The following is a 21649-nucleotide window of genomic DNA, read 5'->3' as shown; positions in this document are numbered from 1 at the left end:
GCTCAGGAATGCTGGCACTCGGCAGGCTCAGCCCATCTCTGTCGCTGTGACATGACGGGACTCGTGAGGCTGGCGGCGACAGCCGTCGCCGGGGTCCTGCGCCGCTCCCTGTACGTGCGGTGACCTCCACGGACTTGGCGCGGTGGCTTTGCGCCAGCGTTACATCTTCATGTTCATTTCCATGAGCCACAGCCGGGCGCATCTGTGACGATCAAAGGGCAGCGCGCTCAGGAGTGAGGAGTGTCTGGCCCTGTCAGGGACCCCCCCCCCATTCTGAAGACCAGCAGTAGGAAAGCCCAGTAGGGGGGGCCCCGCGTGTATACAGGCGGACAAGGGGATGGAAGCCCAAGTGCCACTCACTCGTTAGGAGCTGGGAGAGGGAGAGGCTTTGTACCAGAAGGCTGGTGCGCCCCGACGCCGACTGACCGCTTCCCACGAGAGGGCCCCACGCCAGGGGAGAGCAGCCTGCGTGTCCCTGACCCCATGCTCAGATCCGCTGCGAGCCTCTGCCCTTGACTTTCAAGAAGCCCCCACTCCCTGGGAGCCTGAGCAGGTCCCCAAGACACGGACCCCAGCGACCAGCAGTAACTGTCCTCTTCTCTGGGAGGTCCCACCTTCTGTACGAGGAACGCTGCACTTAATACCCAGATGTCACCGAAATTCAACCACCGATTTCTAAGGAACATGCGTGGCTCCGGTCATCACCGCCCCCTCCCCGCACCGGGAGGCAAGGAGCTTTGAAAATGTCCCCTTTCGTTAGATTGCATCTGTTCTTAACCAAACAGGGCTAGAGACCAAGAAGTTCACCAGCTACCTTCATGTGTAACTTGAGGCAAAATGTTGTTCTACAGTGAAATGAAAAATTCATGGGCAAGGAAATCTTCAAGGAAATAGATTTAGAAGGCTTTCTTCACAGAGATGCAAACTGGATGCAGTATGTTAAGTCAAATTTACTGCCACGAACAGGATCCGTTTCCAAAACGATTGATCTTGGCGTGTCCCCAGGACACGCACTCTGCCGACGGGGGGGGGGGGGGGGGGTCCTGTTGTCTTGCTTCGCTCGGAGGACAGCTGACTGGGACACGAGTAGTAGAAGTAGTAGACTCGTGGCTCCTGTTCCACCGCGCCTCGGGAAGCCGCCCTGGGGATGTTGAGGGCTGCCGTGGGCATGTGCGGTTCCTCGACTCCTCCGACAGCATGGGCAGGTCGGGACAGTACGGACCCCTGGAGACGTTTTCGGACACTGCCCACCCTGTATGCTTAGGGAGACGCAGATTTAACCTCATTAGCATGTGTCTCCTAGGAGACTCCTTGCAAAAATTCCTGAAGGTTGTCGTCCTCTAGGGAACCACCCTGGAGCCTGGCTCTGACATTGCCTTAGGATGGGTGAGGCATGAGGGGATTGGAAGCCTGACGGCCGAATTCCCGGGCCCTTCCTCTGGTCTGCAGTTGTCAGCTGGGACCTCCAGGTGCAGAGCTGAGGCTCCGCCCCCCCACACACCCCCCGTCCCCTCAGGCGGCGGGGGCAGCCACTTTCCCCCCCATCAGACACAGTCTAGAGAAGCAGCAGTCGGGGCATCCTGGGTCTCTCTCATCTTTAGCGCTCGATGACGTGGTGAAGGTGTGCTGCTGGCCCTCAGTCTGGTTCTGAGTTTTCATTCAAGCTTGAGTTTCCATCTTGAAATTCTCCACTCCCCGAACACGTCCCTCATTCTTAGCCTTGTCGTGCTTTAGGTATTTCGTCTTTGGTGAGTGACCTCCTTTAGTGACTTCTGTTCCTCCTCCTCTCAGTTAGAAGGTCGTCACCCCCGTCTCTTGTAGCAGCAAGGCTGGTTTTCTCTTATTCTGTGCCTTGGGGTGTGTTCTCTGCCCTGAGACATCCTTCCCTCAGGTCCTGGGAGCGTTAGGATTCCTTCAGGATTGAACTCCGACACCACTAGGGCTCACACACCATCTCTGGCTTGCCCTCCCTGGGTGTGCGTCCGGCATCTCTGAGTGCATGTGCCACTGAGGAGTCTGTCGCCCCCACCATATTATCCAGACTCTTCCATGCCCATGCGTGTGTTCACAGCATCTAACAGGGCGTCTGGTAAACGGAGAAATCAGTGAACAAACGTGCAGTGCTAGTCCGGGTGCATCAAATCTTTGAAACCATTTCCTGTGGTAGGAAAAGAGTCTCTTTAGTACACCTTGAAACTTTCCACTAGAATGTGGGCTCCTTTCCAGTCACTTTCTCACTCCACTCAACAAATCTCCCAAACTTCTTTGGACTCATGAGATTTAAGGCGATGGAAGACCATTACAAGAACAATTCCTCCAGACTAGGTTTTTTTGGTGGTGGTGGTAGTGGTGGTGGGTTTTTTTGGTCTTCCTTGTTTCCTATAAAACCGTAACTCAAATGAACTGTTATTGACAAGGAGCCATTCTTAATACAGTACTGATTGAACACCTTTCTCCAAGAAGGTAATGGTGCTTTACACACATGATCTCCGTAGTCTTCAGAACATACCTGAAGGGGGGCGACTGCCCATTCAGAATTCGCCATGCTCTGGCAGTCCAGATTTGTGCATCTGACTTTCCCTCTCTCGGGGCTGGGGGAAGACCACAGTGGAGTTCAAGTCTGCAGTGGCGATGGCCGAGTTCTATCTACTGATCTTCTATCCAGAGCCTTTGGGACAGTCTCGGGTCAGAAACAGATCTGGTTCTCCTGGCAGCTGCAGGAAAACCGAGAGTCGAGTCTTAGAGTAATACTCGTCACAGAGCTGTATAGATGACGGGTTCGGGGAAGTCAGAGGAGGGAGGCGGACCTCTGCCTGACGGGGGATAGCAGAGTCTTCAGTGGGTGGGGCCGGCACCCTCCACCGTAGGCCCGTGTGTCCAAGTCCCGTGTCGGGCGGTTAACAGAGGAGCACTGTGATCTGCGGGTCAGTGGCCCTGGGTTAAATGGCAAGAGCTTAGAGTTTTGATCCCAGCTCTGGCGGCGTTAGTCAGCTGTGTGTGTCCTTCGTGAAATCAGGCCTCCCTTCAGAGCATTGGGCTGGATGCTCCCGGGGCCCTTTCCAGCTTTAGGGCAGAATGATTTCTGTTCTTGCAGAAGCTCCCAGAGCTCCTGCCCGAGACCTCCCTGCATGTCGGAGGTCCCTCTGAATGCCTGTTGTGCTCTGTCTGGGGGCCTTTCCTAATGTTGGCCAGTTTGTTCTTCTTTCTCTTTGTGCACATGAGCCGCCGTGATGGATCGGAAGCTCTCTGAGGGCAGGAGTCCTCTTGGTTCATTTTCATGCCCCGTAGGTAGTGCAGGTGCACTGGCCGCCTCTCTCCTTGCCTCCGCCTGTGACTCTCATCAGAGTCTCACAGCTCGTTGGAAAAGCTGTGTGGAAAAGAAAAGACTAGAAGAGACAGACTCTGCCTTCTCATTCTCTGCCCCTGACTCCACTGACCTTTCATATTCTCCCATCCTGCCCTTGGCAGCGAATCTTCTTGAGATAGTCGTGTCCATTTCTCCTCTCTCCTGCTGCTCTCCCTGTAACTCCCCCGCTCTGTATAATTTAGTGTTCGGGCCCCACCACCTCACAGAAGCTGCTTTGGATCAATTCCCAGAAGAGTATCGTACGGTCAGGGCCAAAAGATCCTTGGGCATTTTTGTCATAGCAGTGAGCGGCGCATGTGCTGACCACCGCCTTGCTCTGGAAGCTCTGCCCCGAGACTGCTGTGGGACCTGCTGTTCCTCTCCGTCCGTCTTCCATTCCTCTTTCTTGATATTCTATGATCCTCTTGATATTCCTTGGCTCTTTTCACTTCACGTTTCCTCCTGGACAGAGTCACCCACGCCCACGGCCCCAGAGCCATTGAGATGCACACCCCCAACTTCTTTCCAGCCCCAGTCACATCGGGTGTAGAGTGTTCAGACCTGCACGAAGCAGTCTCCCCCCAAACCACTTTCTCACGTTTCCCCGATCTGGGCCATGCTCCGGTGATGGTTCTCTCTCCCCTGCTTCCCCACAACCAGCCAGTTGCCTCCGGGGTGTTGACCGTCATCAGTTTCACTCAGATGTTCCCAGTAGCCTCTCGGCTGTCTCCCCGCCCCCCCCTCCGCCCACCCAGTCCCTCTCTTCTATAATCCACTCACCGCACTGGAGCCAGGAAGGACTTCTCTGGAATTCAGATTTGCTCTCGTGGCCCTTGCTCCTCGAATCTTCTATGCCCGCCTTGACTTTTAGACACCATTTCAGTCCCTTCGTAGGCAGGATGTCGGACGCCCAGATGCCAGCTGCGTCTTCGTGCGCCCTTCCTCACACACGCATTGGCCTCCTCGCTAGGAGGAAGTGTGCTTTTTCTCACCACTGCACCTTGCACACGATAATCTCTTGGTTTCAGGTGCCATCTCCCCCTTTTCTGCCAGCAAGTCCAGCGTGGCCTTTAGGACTCAATTCACATATCCCGTTTGCTAAGAGCCTTCGCTTTCTTCCCCGGGCAGAGTGAGTGTCTGCTCCCATGAGCTCCTGCACAAGCTTGCTCTGGGTCTAGCAAAGCACTTCTCACACGGCTCCTGGCACTGTTGGCACATCAACCACCCCCCAGACACACCGAGCACCCGAAGGGCCTGAGATTCTTCCCTGGGCCTCATCCCCCAGTTTCTAGCCTAGAGCCTGAGACCCAAGTGGGTGCTTCACCCCTCTGTGCTGAGTGGGTAGGCTAAGGCCGGCTAGAGGGATAGCCCCTCAGGGATGCAGCCCATCTTCCCCAAGCATTAGCGTAGGACAGAGCTCACCTTCCCCAGCCCAAACCAGGCCTTTCCACGTTTTACTTCACTCTGCTTTTTAGGAATAAATGCCAATCTTTTCTGAAAAGATTGAAAAGTATCCTCTCTGAAACAATACTTGCTGACCCGTGGACGTCCCACTGTCGTTCTAGTCTCTCCTACACAAACTGAATGTGTTAATAGAGCAGGAATCTGAACAGACCCCACGTGTTAAGGCCTGTGTCCTGTGCACGAGAGCATCTTGCCTTTTAGAACAGACAAGGCAGCCCGGAATTATTCAGCCCCTCATCCCCTCATAGTACTGCCTCTTTGCTGTTCCCCTCGTGTTTTGAAGACCCTGCCAGGCACTAACTCCACATACCCCTGATTGCCTGATGATAATTTCCCATTATTTAAGTGCCGGAGCCAAGTACCATTCCGCTTTCCTTTAAATTGGATAAAACCCAGAGCTGGGGCCTGCAAGTGCTGGCAGTCCACTGGGGGGATTAGAGGTTCAGCGAGAACAGGACCCATTTGAACAAAAGCATTTGCACAGCCAGTGATTCCATCTAAACCAGGGCTCTGAGGTTCCTCGGGATCTGGTGAAGTAGGAAGTGCGAGGACCTTTGAGCGTGATTGGAGGAATTTATTTTCATTGGAAATGGTGGTCGCATTCAGCACTCGGTGGATCGCACGTGACAGTGAGGTGGGCATTGTGTAAAGAGCCACAGAGCGCTGGGGCACCGCGACTCAGGATCTCGGCGCTGCTTTGTCCCAAGGTCCTCCTGCCCCTGCACATGGACCGAGCAGACCCAATTGCAAGATCCGTGCCTCCTGCCCTTCCTCCCCCACCCCCCACCCCCACCATCCCTTTAGTAGCTCCGCATTCCTGGGTCAGAATTGGTGTTTGAAGAACGTACATAATCGCGCCTCAATCAGTCAACCGCTAGACCTTCAAATTACCCATGACCGTGAGATCTAAAAAAGATCATGCAGCAGAGCGCACAGCCACCAACAAAACAGAGACCATCTGCATTGACATGTGTGACATACTACATACAGAGTAACAGTAGCTCACTTTTCTCAGCGTGTCCTGTGCACTGTTCACAACACCCCCTTCATGCCCTTTGCGCATTCCGTTCCCGCCGTGCCGGTGTCACCTCTGTTGCACCGATAAGGAAACTGAGTCTCAGGGAAGTTAGGATACTCGCCCGAGATCACATGGCAGTGATGACGAACGGCAGGGCCAAACCTGCCCGTCTGATGCGGGCAGAAACTCTGCTGAGTGTCCAAACCGGGTTGCAAGCTCAGGTCCAGCTGCAAAGCCCAGTCCTGTGCCACGGGGCCCAGTGACACAAAGGGTTCTGTTCCCGAACGCCGCAGCAGGCTGCATTTTCACAGGGTTACGTTTGACGGAGAGAGATCCTGTTATTACTGATGTGTCCTCGGAGCAGGACGAGGTCTCGCGCGGGCGAGTGCGGGGTTTCGGAGACCTGCACGCAGTTGTTCAATCTGCCTTTACTGTCTCGCTTTTGTGTTTTTAGATGCATCATCCCATCCAGATGAAACCTGCAGATAGTGAAAAGTCCAACGGTAGGTGGTGACCGACTGTCTTGTGTACTGCTGTCTGTCTGTGTCAATGAGGAAGTCAGCGGGGGAGGGAGGCGCCGGCCTCACGTGCCTCCACTCCGGGAGAGGCAGGGGAGCTGCTCCTGGGGTTTGCCCTGCACCTGGAGGCTGCAGAAGTTCGCTCTCCCGCCTCGTAGGTCTCTGGTGTCGAGATGTGTGAAGACGTTACGGGAAATGGTTTTCTGTGCCCCTCTGTTCAGGGCTTGCTTTGTGTGGTGACTCGGTGGCCTTTGCCTCTAGTTGGTCCCCCACCCACAGACCATGCAGCCCAGGAAACCCAACAGGGAGGAAGGACCTCAGGGTGTGCAGAGCAGAGGAGGGGGAACGGGCTCGCCCACCAGGAACCCCGCTCTCCGGTGTGTTCCTCCCTGGCACTCTCCTCTAAGTTGTACCGATGCATTTGCATCCGAATTCATTCAGAATTCAGCCAGCTGATTACTGAAACGGATGCTCAGTGCTAACATATGCATGGGACACGGTCTGTGAAATCATTGAGACGCACCTTTCCGTGACGCGGAAGGGCCAACAGCCACTTTGTCTCCCCCAACTTGCTGCTTCCCTCTATATCCGTCTTCTGTCCCCGTTTTGTTCTTTGAATGCACTGAAGTGTGTGTTCAAGGAATCTTCTACCTTCTCAGACCGCGGCACGTCTCCGTCCCCCCAGACCAACATAATCAGCACTGTTTGCTCCCACAGGCAGGTTTGCAGCTCATTAATTAGTAATCAGGGCAGAAGCCATGCACTCAGAGATCTGCATATCTGCAAATGTAAATTATGATTGGGGTCTAACTCTCTCCACAAGGTACTTTCTGCTAATTGCAGCGCGTCCCATTTTCTGGCTTCTTCACAGACTCGGAAGTTGGGAAGTAAATTCCAAGTCATGGCGTGGTGCCACCAGCCCCCCGGTGGTCTGCAGGGACCCGACTTGGGTGCCCGCCTCCCACCCCCACCCCGACTTCTCTGCCACCGCCCCTCTGACAGTCTGTTCCCTCCTTCCTGTACTGTGTACCCCAAACCCTGCATCCAGAATTCAGCAGTTACCCTGTGATGACTTCCTGTGCCCCAGGCCTGTTGCCTGGGGCTGGGCTGGGCTGGGCTGTGGCCCCAGGTCTAAAGCAGAATAAGGGAAAAGACTGCAGAGACACTGTCCTGACCCCCACAGAACATACTGACGTTGAATCTGCTGATCTGACGGTCACTTAACGACTGAACTTGGATCTCCTCGTTCATGAGTGGGAGGGATGGTCACTACCCCGTAGGTTGGCTTTTTTTTTTTTTTTCAATTTAAAGACTCAACGTAAGATACAACAGTGTTTTGCAAATGGTACACCACTGCTTCTATAAAATAAGGGTTATTGTTACCTCCCAGATTTTTCTCTGGCTCCGCACTGAGAGAGTCGACAGGTGGAAGACCAGGTGCCCATGCTGACTCCTGAGCCTTTTACCCCAGAAGTGCACATTTACAGTCCATTCTGTTCCTCCTGGGAGAGAGGGGTTGTGTATTTGGGGGATGAACCCTGTCTGAAGGTCATCTGGGAGCTCCTGGCCCCTAAGACATGCTCCCTTTCCTTTGGACCCTGAATTCTCTAGCCTGTCTCAGGACAAGGGCCGCGAAGGAAGCTTTGTCTTATTTCTGAACCTTACATCACCGTTATAGAAGCAGGATGAAGGGGAGAACACGGCTGGAAACGTTTGACCTGACATACCCAGGTTGTGGGACCATGAAAGGGTTTCTTCTTCTGCATTTGCTGCTCTATGGACACAATGCCTGACTCAGAGAATCCATTCCCTAGGCTAGCTGCCTGGACGTCACATCTTGTTCCCAGGGTCGGTTCTGGACGCTGAGGCCGATGTCCGCTCCGGGTTCAGAACCACAGCAACAGAGTAGGACTGCTGTCAGCCAGCCATTTTGCACAATCTCAGAAGCCAAAGCAGGATTAAACACTGTTTCACTAAGACACGAAGTTACCTGAAAACACCGCTGTCCGGGAAGCAGCTCAGGGTACCCGGGAAAAGCTATTTCAAGGAGCCCAGACTTGACCCCTGACCCTGCACGTGTTAGCTGGGTCCTTGGGCAGGTCCTGTGACCTCACCCAGCCCCCGTATCTCTGGCTGTGAGAGGGGCTGCGTGGTCCACAGTCTGAACTCGTGTAACGCCCAACTTTCAGGGTGGCTCTGGGAGCACACGAGTTGACATCTGCAAAGAGCTTCACGTGATACCCGGCCCTTAGTAAATGTCCACTCTGCCGGGTCGTCCACGCACGTGTGGCTGGTTGAGGCAGCTGTGCTCCTGCATTTTGAGCAGTCGAGGCTCCCTTTCATCGCAAGGCATAGCTCTGTACACACGAAGGGAAAAACCACCTCTGTAAACCGTCTCGTTGGGCCAGATCTTCCTTTGCTTTGCGGAGCGACCTTCACTTTCTGCATTTCAGTGCGGGGGTGGGGGGGTGGTTCAAAAAGTATCAGCAGATGAAAAGCGCCCTTTAACGCATTTTTCTTCATGGAGGTGCAAAGCCTATGCCGAGCATTGCGAAGACTGAGCGGGCTTCAGGGTTCTCCTCGGACCTGGCCGAGGAATCAGGAGCGTCGCATCATTTTCTAAAGCAAGTGTTAAAAGGTGCAAGTCCTTTCTGATTTCACATGGCAGTTTTGACAGGTAAGCGTAGTTTCCAAAGCTCAGAGAGCACAAAGATTTCTTTGGCCCAGATGCTCTCGGTAGCTCCTGGAGTTGTGAAAGGGAGATAACGAGCTCTAATTGCACCTTTATTGAGTTTGCTGACATTTACGGACGGCACAAAGGACTCATCACAGTTTAGACAGTTACCATCTTCATTATCAGTGTGTTCGGCTCTCGGAAACTTTGTATTTGCTGAGCAAGAAAGGGCTGCTAATCACGGATTAATTAGTGATGGACAGATGAATTCCAGAAAGCAATCACTCTTGGAAGCCCTTTTGTCCATCTAGAGATTCTGACGAAGAGAACCTCCATGGCGAGCCCAGACCTGCTGGGCTTCCCTCGGATCTGCCGTGCCCTTCAGGATTTTCCTGCATGGGCTTTCCAGATCTCCAGGCCTCCTAGAGCCTGCTTTCTTAATTGGCTCTGATTTAAGCTGCAGTCTCTAGCATCTTTCTGCAAACTCACAGCATTTTACTTCTGCCCTGGTGCTTCTAACTGTGGCAGGTGTTCAAAGAAGAAGAAGAAAAAAAAATCCCATTCTGGATCAGCAGTAAAGTGCTGGGGTCTTTAGGAAGAACACAGTGAATAAATACCCAAAGCTCAGATTCCAAGTTGTCTTGCCATGCTTACACCACGTACTCTCGGTAGTGGCAAGGCCAGAGGCTTGAGGAGGCATGGGTTCCAGATGGCAACATACCCTCATGCAGACAGGGCCACCATCGTTCATTCTGTGTACATGGGAGGGCCTCTTTTCCAGCTTTGTTTGCTGTGCAGAAAAAGGTACCAGCTGTGCAAGATGGAAAAGTAAAGTCAGTTGCCGGATCTGAAGTCAGTCTGGCAGTGAGTGCTAAGAAAACCGCAGAGGTCACCTTCGGTTCTGGGCCTGGGGGTCTCAGCAACCAGCCAGTACAAACCAGTGTTCACTCTTGGGTCATGCCCCTGCTTGAGAGAGTTGGTGTTTTTGTTTTGTTTTGCTCTACTTTGCTTTAGTTGACGCTGTAGACAGAGCATAAATGCCCCTGCTTTAACCCTCCGACCTAACAGCTTGTCGGCGCTGCTTGGAGCCCCACGTCCAGAAATGCCAAGTAAGCCCTCTCTTCCCAAGGCCTCCCAGACCCCTGGCGTCCGTGCCCTGAGTTCAGAGCTCGTGGGTCCATATGACGGAACATGGTCAGGGAGCTCGGAGGCCTGCAACCCTCCGCCAAAGATGGGGTTCGTGGGCACCCCCATTCTCTCACCTTCAGAGGCACTCGACGAGGAAGAAATAATTTTGAAATTCGGAGTGGAGAGACTCACGGATTTGGAGGCAGTAATTAAATGCCATATGTTAGCACTAACACATTGAAAAGTTGTTAATTAATTCAGGCCGCCCTGAATCCAGGTGTGACTTTGACAGATTGTACACCAGGGCGTTCGCACAGACTCACAATTAGGGGTTTTTCAGAAACGAAGTTTCTATTCCCCGAACTTAGAAAAGTCCCCACTTAAAACTTAAAATGTTAACCCTTTCCCACACCACGGAAGGACAACTTGAAATGGTCGCTGGTTGTGGGATAGCTTCACGTCCCTTCGTAACAGGTGATGGGGTCAAGCCCACCTGTACGGCGCACGGTGTGAAAGGTGTCCTCCCTCGGCCAGTTGTCAGGTAGCCTTAAAGAAAGTAGACTTTTCCCCTGCAGGACAGGGACCTAGTCTTTCCTTCCTTTTTTTTTTTTTTTTTTTTTTTTAAATTCCCGTAAAGCACTTAACACAATACTATAGACACAGTATGCTCCTTTAAGCAATCCACATTCCTGTGGACTGGAAACCAAAGTGAGCCGCTGCCTGCCTATGGACACGGAGGAATAAACCCCACCAAGAAATTCATCAAAAATCGATGGAAAGTTCAGTGAACGCAGGATAATTATGTTTGTTTAAAATGCTGACAAAGCCGCCTAGGGATCCTCAGGCTGGGAATGCCAGGACTAAGTTCTACAGAAAAGTTTTCACCGGGAAAATTTGAGGGGGGAAGAAAGCAGAGAGTGAGCGGTTCTCTGCATTTGCCCTTTAAAGCATACAGGGTCCCAGCTGTCAGGACCACGGGGGACTAGGGCGGTCGAGGGATTGCAAACATCCAGCTTCCCTGACGGGGCACGTGCACGGGAGGGCATCAGCATGTCGGAGAGCGTCTGGATGGTGTAGGTTTCCGTTCTATTTCCTTAGCGACAGTTTGGTAATGAAGAGAGCATTCTCTTCCCTCTCCTGACCCGGGTTTAGCCGGCGGGATGCCTCGGAAGCCAGGGTTTGTTGGCAGATGGCTTCCAGTTCTTACTACACATCTTAGGAAAAAATCATTCTTCTGTTTACTCGGGAGCTGCTCACTGTGCTTATACCAGCATCCGCCGGAGCCCTGTGCCATCGTGATAGGTTTCCCAGTGAAACCAAGGACTCCCTGGGAATTTATCATTTGCTTCTGTTTGAAAGAACCAAAAGGGGATCCTTTGGGATAAGAAGAAATTCAGCAGAATTTTTTTTTCACTCTCAAGATCCCAGCCACAGCTTCCTCCCGTAAAAGTCCCAGGGATGGTGAGGGGCGCAGGGGGAGGTCACGACTGCGACTCGAAGTTTGCCGCTCCCTGCGCGACCATGTTCAGTCCATCCCTTCCCATCGGGGGGGATGCTGTGTTCCCTCTGGGCCACCGCATCCCCCTGGTGGTCCCAGTGCTGGTGAGCACAGATGCTTCCTTCCACCACTTTTCCGTAGATCTCTGGAAGCTCACCTACACGGATGGGCGAGAAAAGAGCTTCAGTGTAAGATTGTTTCATCTAAGGGAGGAAGCCAGGTCCTCACCAGCTTCCCCCAATGACTCCGTTGCCCACATCCACTCCGATGAGGCTTAACCCAGGGTGTTCCTGTCCTGACACCTTGGGCCCCTCTCGACGGGAGCAGCAGGAAATGATGCCTGTGGTGCCGAAACCTGGCTGCTTTCCTCGGTCCGTCCCACCGTGCGCTGCCCCCACGCATCTCCCAGGCTCGCCCTTGCTCCTTGAAGTCCAGCTTAGATGCCGCATCCTCCTCTGCCAAGCCTTTCTCCAGCTCTTGGCGCACGATCCGTAACTCATGGTGTTACGGCGTTGCAGCTTCCGCCCGGGTTCCTCAGACCCTTCCCCCGCCCCCCGCCCCGGTTTCTCTGCGCTGACTCAGGAGCTGCTGAGGGCAGAGTGCAGCTGGAGGGTGGGATTCTGGGCTTCAGCATTTCTGCCCCACCCCCAAGTACTTCAGTCACCCCAGCCATGTAGCAGGGCCCCCCTCTCTTTGCTCCTTAAGAAGGACATCAAGGAAAGAGAAGAATTTAAACCCATTTTGTGGGTGACCAGACCAAGGTCCGCAGAAGTCCTCTCACTCCCCAGGGTCACGCATCAACGAGGTGGCAGGGCTGGGACCAGGCAGGTCTCCTGACCCGGCCCTGCTGCTGTCCACTGGAGGCTTCCTCTCCCTCCTCTGCTCTCCTAGGAAACGTCACAGGAGACAGGACAGGAGCCAGGAGTGGGACAGCAGGTGTGGTCCAGGCTAGGACCCCCCCCTTGCTGAGTGACCCCAGGCAAGTTCTTTCCCTGTCCCACGGGGTTTGGGGGGTATCTTTTAGAAGGACAGAAAACCTCTTTCAAATCACTCCCTTCCAGTGGCTGCCCGGGGAGGGGCCTCTCAGAGCTGCACTGTCCTCTAGAAGGTCACCTGTGGCTTTTTAAATTTAAATTAGTTGCAGTTAAATCACAGTAACTATGCAGTTTCGCAGTCACACGGCTGGCCACGTTTCAAGTGCTCAGGAGCCACGCGAGGCTTCAGCTACTGCAGCGGACGTCACAGACTGATCGGTTCCCCTCCTGGACGGCGCCGCTCCAGAGGGCACCTCCCCGGGCCCCATCCCTGCTTCCCTGACCGATCATGCCCCAACCCAGCCAGCTGGACTCATGCACCAAGAGTCCCCTCACCCTACAAAGTCTAAAATGCATTCTTGTTGTTTAAATGAAAAGGAGACTGTCCAGGGCAAGAGTAAGGGAGACAGAGATGAGAACCCATTAGAGAGCAAAGGTGAGATACGACTCACACAGCGATGGACGGCAGGGCCCTTCCCGAGCCAGCCTGGGTGAGGTGCTGCCTGGCCGGCTGCCCTTGCTTGCAGTTCTAAGAAATGGATTAAAATGCAACACAAGAAGTAATAAGCAAGACTCCTCTCCGTGGACCTCTGGAAGGGGGCTTCTCTCTCTCTCTCTCTCTTTTTTTTTTTTTTTTTTTTTTTGCTCTTTCCTAAAAAAGGCTGCAAACGCTGTCCTGAAATCAGTGATAATTGAGCCTTTGAAGCTAAATGTAGGCTTCTTATCCTGAGCGCAAGCTTGTAGATTTTGAGGAAGATCTCCCAAGTCATCAGAGGCAAACCTTTCCCAGTCTTTCCCTCCTGGCCATTTCCAAGGTTGGAATTGGCGTGTGCTTGTCATGACACCTGAACTCGTTTCTGGTCCTCGAGAGTCCTGGCTCCGGTTGCCAAGAGCAGAGCGGTTGGTCTTTTCTGTTCTGGGTTCCAGCCCGAGCGTGGCGCCACCCCGGTGGGATTCTCCAGCGGCCACAGTCGCGTTCTCTCCCTACAGCGGCTTTGCTCTTCAGTCAGAAATGCAGACCATGCTTTGTCGTGGTTAGAGCTGCAGAGCCAGTGTGACAGATGGACGGACAGACCGACAGCAGGTCATTTACTGGCTCTCCAGAGAGAGGAGCATCTCCCTTATCTCCTTATTGTCTGAATCCACGGGGCCAAGCTATTTGAAATTGGGGGAGAAGGCTTTTTCCAACAAGTGCCTTATTAAAAGTTGTGTTTCCTCGGGCGCCTGGGTGGTTCAGTGGTTTAAAGCCTCTGCCTTCGGCTCAGGTCATGATCCCAGGGTCCTGGGATGGAGCCCCGCATCGGGCTCTCTGCTCAGCAGGGAGCCCTGCTTCCTCCTCTCTCTCTGCCTGCCTCTCTGCCTACTTGTGATCTCTGTCTGTCAAATAAATAAATAAAATCTTTAAAAGTTGTGTTTTCTATCATGCTTCCTCTGTTCGTCCTATTTTTCTTTCCCTGACCCTTCTTCTTTCTCGGTCATTCAAGTTAAAAGAACACCTACAGAAAAATTCAAAGGCGCATTCCCACGTATGTCTCAGCCACGGTAGCCTTGGGCCAGCGCGTGGGGCTTAACCTGTCCCCGAAGCTCTGCGAGTTGCCCAACAGGGTGGGGCGGGGGTTGGGACTTCACAGCATCTGGTGTCCTCTGAAGGTGTCGCATGGGTCAGGACGAGCTCACAGAGGAAAGCGGTGTCTAGGAAGGGCTGGGTGGGGAGAGCAGGGTGGCGGGGTTGGCTGTGGAGGAGGAAGCAGGCCCGCAAGTCGGAAGGGCTGGCCTTGGAGCGCCGCTTCCTCTCACATGAGCCCCCCCCCACCCCCGGCTTGGTGCAGTAATGAGGCATTGATTACAAGCAAAGGGATGAGAATGGCCTTTGCTCATTCGTTATTTTTATCCCCTAGCCGTGGAAGACCGAAAATTGTTCATAGGAATGGTTTCGAAGAAATGTAACGAGAACGATATCAGGGTGATGTTTTCTCCATTCGGCCAGATAGAAGAATGCCGGATTCTCCGGGGGCCCGACGGGCTGAGTCGAGGTGAGTGGGCCGTCCTATCAAGTCTCCCCGCTTACGTGCTAATTGGAACTCTGTGTCACAGTCAAGGTAGACGTAGCCACCGCACGCAGCAAGAGGTTACCCTGTAACGTGTCCCCTGCGGTCGAGTTATCCACCGTGAGCGTTTCACCGTAGCGGAAGGGATCGCCTTGTATCTCTCAGGTCGAGAAGGTCTGGAAGCCAGCGTGTTGTCTCAGGCTCTCCCGGCCAGCGGGGAAGCCGACGGGCCGCCCTGTCGTGGTACAGCCCTTCCGACCTCAAACTGAAGTACGTTTTGGGGGTGAGGGAGAGATGTGGAGGAGGAAAGAGGACATGGGTTGTTTTCATCTCGGTCTCTGGCTCCCTGCCTGTGCCCAGGAGAAACCCGACAGCGGTAGAAACCAGGGGAGGACATAAGTGTTCCCGTGTAGTGCAGAGCAGGCAGGGGCTCAGAAGAGATGGGCCCGTCTCGGGCTATCAGGGTTTTATTTTCAAGATCAGAGCTCCTGGAGGCCCGATCGGGGAAGTTCATGAAGTGGCAGAGAGGTGTCTTGGTCCAGGAGACTGTAGGCTCAGCTCTGTCACCGTGACAGGAGCAGGGGCGGTGGCTTCGAGCACTGACAGAAACCAGCAGTTTAGCACCAGCAGCGCTCCAAGGGAACTGGAAAGACCCCTCTCTCTGTGTTTTCCTCTCCTCGGACAGCGCCACACAGACCCTTCCTCAACCACTGGGAAGCGCGGTCACCGGCGCCCATCCCCGTCAGACTGTGTTTCCCAAGACGGCCCAGGAGGCTGCAGTCAGAGCGTAGGCATACGACATATTTTTCACCTCTTCTAAGAGATCCCCACGTTTGTAACGCAGAGAGGGTCTCATTCTATTCATAAGCTCATTGATGCGGTTTCCGCGGGGCTGATGAGAAACTTCTTGTCGTTCCCGGGCTCTGGTTCTGGGCCAGCACTGCCGTCTCATTCCCGGTGCTGGAAGGAAAGGCCGGGCCTGATGTCTCAAAGCACTGATGTTCACCCATCTCCCTCCTTCTAGCTAACCGCAGCACCATGTGGGGAAGAACATTTGTTCTTTTGACTTTGAGACACGAAACTTCACGATGTCAGTGCTAGAGGGGAAGGCACAGGGCACGAAGGTTTCGCGCCTACACCCGCCTCCAGAGCCCCGCACGGAGGTAGTCGAGGGAACAGTAGAAGGAGGCGGAACAGCTTCCAGCTTGCAGGGCTCGTGTTTTCTTCCGAAGGTGGTTTTAAAAGGGAGGAAGGAGAGTGACACCTGGGCCGTTCCCCAAGAGTGGCCAATGTCATCATTCTGCCTCCCTGCAAACACGGGCCTCTCCCACGGCCGCCCCAGGTGGGTCCTGAGCGGGACCCTAGCCTGCAGACCCCGAGCCGTGGCTCGCCACCCACGCGGTCACCGGCGTCACCCACGGCAGCCGCCCAGGCCCGTGGCCACACAGCCCCAGGGGGGGTAGGAGGAGGCTGTGATCTCCACTCCGGCACACCCGCTCCCCAAGAGCTCTCCTGTCGCCTGGGGTCCTCTGACTCTGCCAGCAGTTGTGAGAGCTACCCACCCGCTCGAGGGGACCAACCCCGGGTAGAGGAGAACCCCATGGGAAAAGGCAGTGAGGCTAGACGGAAAAGCAAACACAGAAGGGACATGTGATCCTGTCTTTGCAATCCCTGTCGCACGGCCAACGCAGCAGTCCGAACCCCTCTTCTCTCCCCTTATTCTCAGCCACACGCCCGTCTGGGCAGTTTCGCCTTCCCCAAGGCATGTAGCAGGGGGACAGAACAGAAAGCAAGGCCCTTCACTTAATCGTGGTGAAATTTATAGAGCCCAGAGGTCAGTGACCCCGAGATCCAGTCCCAGGCCTTCCGAGTTCCTCGTCCTAGCTCTGTGCCTCAGTTTACCCCTTTGTGAATGGCAGCAGTCACCGTAGCTGCCCCGCTCCTGTCCCAGGGCTTGGCTTAAGAGAGACCTCGGCTCCTGCTCTGCCTCTGCGGGCCCGGGGCCCCCAGACACTCCCCGACTGTCCAGGGGAGACAATAACAAGGAGCATCTTCAGCAGCTTGAGCCGACGGCGTTTCTCCGCGGATGAGATCTGCCAGGCGCCCGGGCCCGCCGGGGAGAGCAGGACGCGGCCGCGGACACGAGGGCACCAGAGAGGCCGATGTCTGCAGGAGTGTCGGGAGCATTCTCACCCGCATTTTATGCAAATGATGGCTCCGTGTAAAAAGCAGATCCTCCCTCCCCCCTTTTTATTTCCCCTCCCCCTCCTCCTCCTCATCTGGGGACCTGATGAGAATTCCCTATGGCAAAAAAGGAAATACTCATTTATAACCACTTGTTCTGAAATACAAAGCTGGACAGTGGTCGGTTTTTCAAGCAGGGCCTCCCGGGTACAGGGCATGGCTCCTGAATCAGTGTATTTGTGAAAAGAACAATTCTCTTTCATGCCACTATTTTGCTTTCATTAAAGAATTGCAGTTTTCAATCAAATATTAATGAGTGTCTCCCATTAGTGGCTCTGCAGATAAAGGGTGCTCAGTATTTTCCGTCTCCCTGCCTGTTGCTAGCTCAGCTGTTTGAGACACAAACAAATAAATAAAACTAAGTGAAAAGAAAGGTGAGCTGCTCTGGAAAGCACCTTCTAATGCTAAACTGCGTATGAGCTAGTCAGGAAAAAGGTTTTGCACTCGCACCGTTTGGTCACAAGGGAGAGGTCCAGAGCACTGGTTCACTTTCCTGGCTTTACTCCTGCCCGTTTCCGCTCCAAGAATGAAGACAAAAGAGGTGGTTCTTGGCTTTCTCCGCCACGTGTCTCCTGTCCGGTCTTCTCTGCCACCTCCATGGCTTCCCTTGCTCCCTGAAGGCTGCGAAGCCAAGGTTTCCCCAGACTTGTAGGATCAGGGCTCCCCCACTGATGCGGAGTGGTGGGCTGCCGGGACCCACAGCTCTGGACTTTGGCTCAGAATCACCATCATTAAAACAAAAATCGTCATGTCCATATTGGCAAGAAAGAGCATTTGTAAAGTCCCATCAGGACTCTGCAAGCCCCCCAATTTGTGGCATGTTCCAGATCAGACCCCCCCCCCCCCACCCCTCGCTAGGAATTGTTATGGCTGCGCATGGACCAGCAGCTGGCCTCTACCAAGCACGTTGAAACCAGCGCTCAGCGAGCATCAGGAGTCTGACTCTCTCTATGCAATGTGCCCGCAGCTAAGCATGGATTTTCCCCTCTGGGGCCAGTAACCCATTCTGCCACCTTTTCTCATTTGGAAAACTTGGTTTGAGGTGTTTTCCAGCCCCTTCATGATACTCAGATCCTTCTGCAACAGCAGGCAAGCCTCCCAGGCCTGCCGAATGGACCTTCTTGGAGAAAGCCAGCAGGATGCCACGAGCCCATGCACAGGAAGTCAGAGGGGGCATCTGCTCTCAAAATCTAGGCTGGAAGTCTTCTCCACCAGTGGATTTATTTATCAGTGTCCCCTCAGCCTGTTGGTTTCCTAAGATGCACATGTTCTCACTTACCTGTAACCCCACAGTCAGAATGGGCTGTCTGGATATAGTCTACACGGCTTGTTTTCTGCACCCTGGCAACGACTCTCCGTAACTCGGAGACCAGGAAAGAGTTTCTCTCCTTTTCCTTTCCCCGTGAAGTGTAGTCAGATCTGCACTGCCATGTAAGGTAACTCTCTGCTTGTTTAAGAATATTCCAGCTGTGTTTACAGTGTTCCAACGTCCTCCTGCCAAAACCCTTGACAAATGAAATCGGCAGTATTTTCGGGGCTGTTGGCAAGCCCAGACTGGCTTTAGCCCTTAAATCTTCATTTGTTTCCATTATATCTGATCAGAATATCAGGACAGGGCTTTTGACTTTGGAAATACGTACCTGGAGCGGACTGGGTTTTGATCAGGACGTCTTAGGCGTGCCCGCTTAGCATCTAAACAGACGGGGGAACGCGTATCAAATACCCCGGGGTTATGAACTGTATTTTGTCGTTCTGAGGGCAGTCTCTGAAGCTCCTCACGAGGGTGAGATTTCTGCAAAGCAGTAAGTCGCCCTCTGCCCTCAGCCTCGGGCAGCACGGACCAGCTGTCTCTCCACGCCGGTTCCCAGTGAACTAACCCAACCCTGGGGATGGTCCATTCGCACGGTAGTTGGGAAGCTCTCGTGTGGTAGTGATAGGAACGTTTCATAAATTCTGCCACTGCTAGCAAGCTACAACAAGGAAAATTGGCTGCATTAAGAACTTTCTCTGGCACAACGAGAATTTATAAACAAGTCTTCCCTAGGCCGCAAGTGCTTTCATGCTGCCCAAGTTATTTTAAATTACCCTCCTTGTTTGGAATCTAGCAGGCTGCTGCTTCTCTTTGAAAGAAGAGGCAGAAAAGCAAGAGGCCCTGGCGTTAGACGTGCTTTTAAAAAGTCCCTTCCTTCTCTCCTTCCTTCCCCCTCTCGCTCGCTCGCTCGCTCTCTGGCTTTTTCTGGCACAGACCAAGAATTCATCTCGTTCTCTCAAAACTCTCCTGCCGCTGAGAGAAAGGGTAGAACACCTGAGCGTAAGACAGCTTTTCGGTTGAGATGACAAGTGTAATAGATGTGTTCCAGAATCTTCTCTGTGACAGGGCCACGTGCTTTCCTTAGATCCCGTCTGTAGGAGGAAATTACTTGGAGAAACCTTTCTCCAGTCAATCATTTATCTGTTTTAGCAGCAAGAAGGCGACCTCACTGAACGAGGAGGAGTTCGGTTCCTTTCGTTTCTGTGAGGAAGCTCTGACATTCTGAAAGTAGTAGAGACAATAAGTAATTGGAAGGTAAATGACAGATTGGCCACAGTTAAGGACAGACTTTTCCTTTATTTTTTCTGCTATTATTACGTATATGGAGAAGCTTGCAGACAATGATATACAGACTACCTTACCTAAGGAAAACAAAACAAAACAAAAACAACAACAACAAAAAAAAATTTTTTTTTTAAAAGCTTTATTTATCTTGGTACATGGGATCTTTTTGGCCCCATTCTAGTTTCTCCTGCGTTTTAGTCAGTAGCCAGAGAACTGACTACTGAGACAGGACATCCACTCGTCTAGAACAGAGGAGGGCTGACCCTGAGACATTCTAGAACGGTGGAGGGCCAACTCTACAAGGTCAGAGAAGCTGGCATCCAGTCTTCACGGAAGAAGCTCATATGACCCTATATTAGTGAAAAGCCACAGATCTGAGGCGTAATCCTAAAGCCGCCACCATGTTTTCAGTGATGGGGAAAAGAAAATTAACATCTCACCAGAGGACTAGAGCAGAAATTACGAAGGTTAACAAGCTACCCGGCCATGAAACATTGGGTTCTGAAGTTGTGGAAGTTCAGAAAGGCAGAGGGAGGGAAGCTTCCAACACGCGCCCTCCCTTTACAAACGACGGTAATTTCCTTCTTAAGTAACTGAACACCATACATAGCCCGAATTTGACAGCCCCTGACGCAACAGGTTCTCTCGTCCTACACCACTGCCAATAGAGTAAAAAGGTTAAAGGAGTCATCAGATTTGTCAGATACTCTTTTTTGAGGGGATGCAGTAGGGGTTCTGTAATTCGAAACATCAGTCAAGCTTTTAATTGCAAGTTTAAGGGAGGAAAGAGCAGTCGTTCAAGTTTATAGAGATGGAATTTTATGGTTCTATTGCTAATACTTCTGAGACCTGCTAATTGCTGTATCTTTCTCACTAAGTGACTGAAAAAGTTCTCCTTGTTCTGAAATTGTGGTAAATGCATAAACTGTGCCTTATTGATTTCTGTTGACATTTTATATGTGTTTTTTTTTTTAATGCATTCTTAACCTCCATTCAGAAACTTGTCAGTTTGGCACATGAGTTCCTGGATAATCAGAGCAAATAAAGTGAATGAAACAGCCTTCTTGACTATTAAAAGCAGAGTTAGGCCAGGCTTCACGTGATGTCAGATACCATTAGAGATGTCGTCAGGTATATTTCCATTAGAGAATTTACAAAAGCAAATAATTCCATTGTCGTCTCAAGAAACGGAAGAAGACACATCCTAGTGTTCTCGCCTCCGTTAACGATGCCGATGATAATCACAACGTTCTTGAAGGGGTATTATTCGGAGACAGACGGTAACTTTGGGGCTCTCGGATTGTAGAGCTGAGTCACAATATGGAAGCCTGTAGACGTGCTGTCCTCTGTCGCACGCTGTCACACACACCTTCTAGATGCCTCAAAGAAGGCTCCAGATCGCTTTCCCTGACAACAGAAGCTACAGCCAGTGGAGGAGCAGGCAGTGTGTTTAAATAGTCAGCTTCACTAGCTGCTGTAATGTCAGAGAAGTGTACGAAACCGCTCGGCATTCACAGCAAGCTAGACCTCAGGCTTCTTGAGGCCAGCATAACTGGGAAGTCAATGAGAGAGGACTCTCCCGTGTACTCAGAGCTTTGTTGTATTCAAAATTACGGCATGATGAAAAAAAAAAAAAAATGCATTGACTTATTTCCATGACTGGATGTTTTTGTGCTTTGGGGATAATGGGCAGGTGTTGCTTTCTCTTATTGCTGTTTGATTAAAAGGTGCTAATACAGTATTGACTTGATAATCTCACCAGGTACTCAGGTAGAGCAAAAGAAGAAAATATATTTTATGGCTCACAAATTGATTTACATAAACCAAACAATCTGCTGGGAGGGGGTTGTTTGTTTTCTTTGTTTGGGGTTTTTTTTTGGACATAGAACATTCTGTTTGGTTTACTGGCCACAGGGGCAGTAATCTTGCATTGCAGATGCCAGTATCCCGCTTTCCTGCATTCACTCTGAGATGACAGCAGGCTCCCGTCTCTCGGTGTTTAGATCTGCCTCATTTGGAAATCTTTTAAGTAGTAATAATAATAATGTTTTGAAGAAATTGAGTGGAACACTAAATTATTC

General features: G+C 52.4%; 1 protein-coding gene across 16 annotated transcripts in view; it reads left to right on the top strand.

Moving 5' to 3' along the window:
• Positions 1–21649, top strand: part of CELF2 (CUGBP Elav-like family member 2) — a 510120-nt gene that overhangs the window by 425680 nt on the left and 62791 nt on the right. For all 16 annotated transcript variants that reach the window (XM_045087392.1, XM_045087388.1, XM_045087382.1 and 13 more), the window contains 2 exons: positions 6283–6331; positions 14579–14713. In XM_045087392.1, the coding sequence (XP_044943327.1) occupies positions 6283–6331; positions 14579–14713 (184 nt within the window). The remainder of the gene's footprint in view (positions 1–6282; positions 6332–14578; positions 14714–21649) is intronic.

Source organism: Mustela putorius, unplaced genomic scaffold (genome assembly GCF_011764305.1).
Source record: "Mustela putorius furo isolate JIRA1106 unplaced genomic scaffold, ASM1176430v1.1 tig00001130_pilon_pilon_pilon, whole genome shotgun sequence".
Lineage (NCBI taxonomy): Eukaryota > Metazoa > Chordata > Mammalia > Carnivora > Mustelidae > Mustela > Mustela putorius.
The sequence above is the reverse complement of the archived record's forward strand: the minus strand, read 5'-3'. Positions and strand labels throughout refer to the sequence as shown.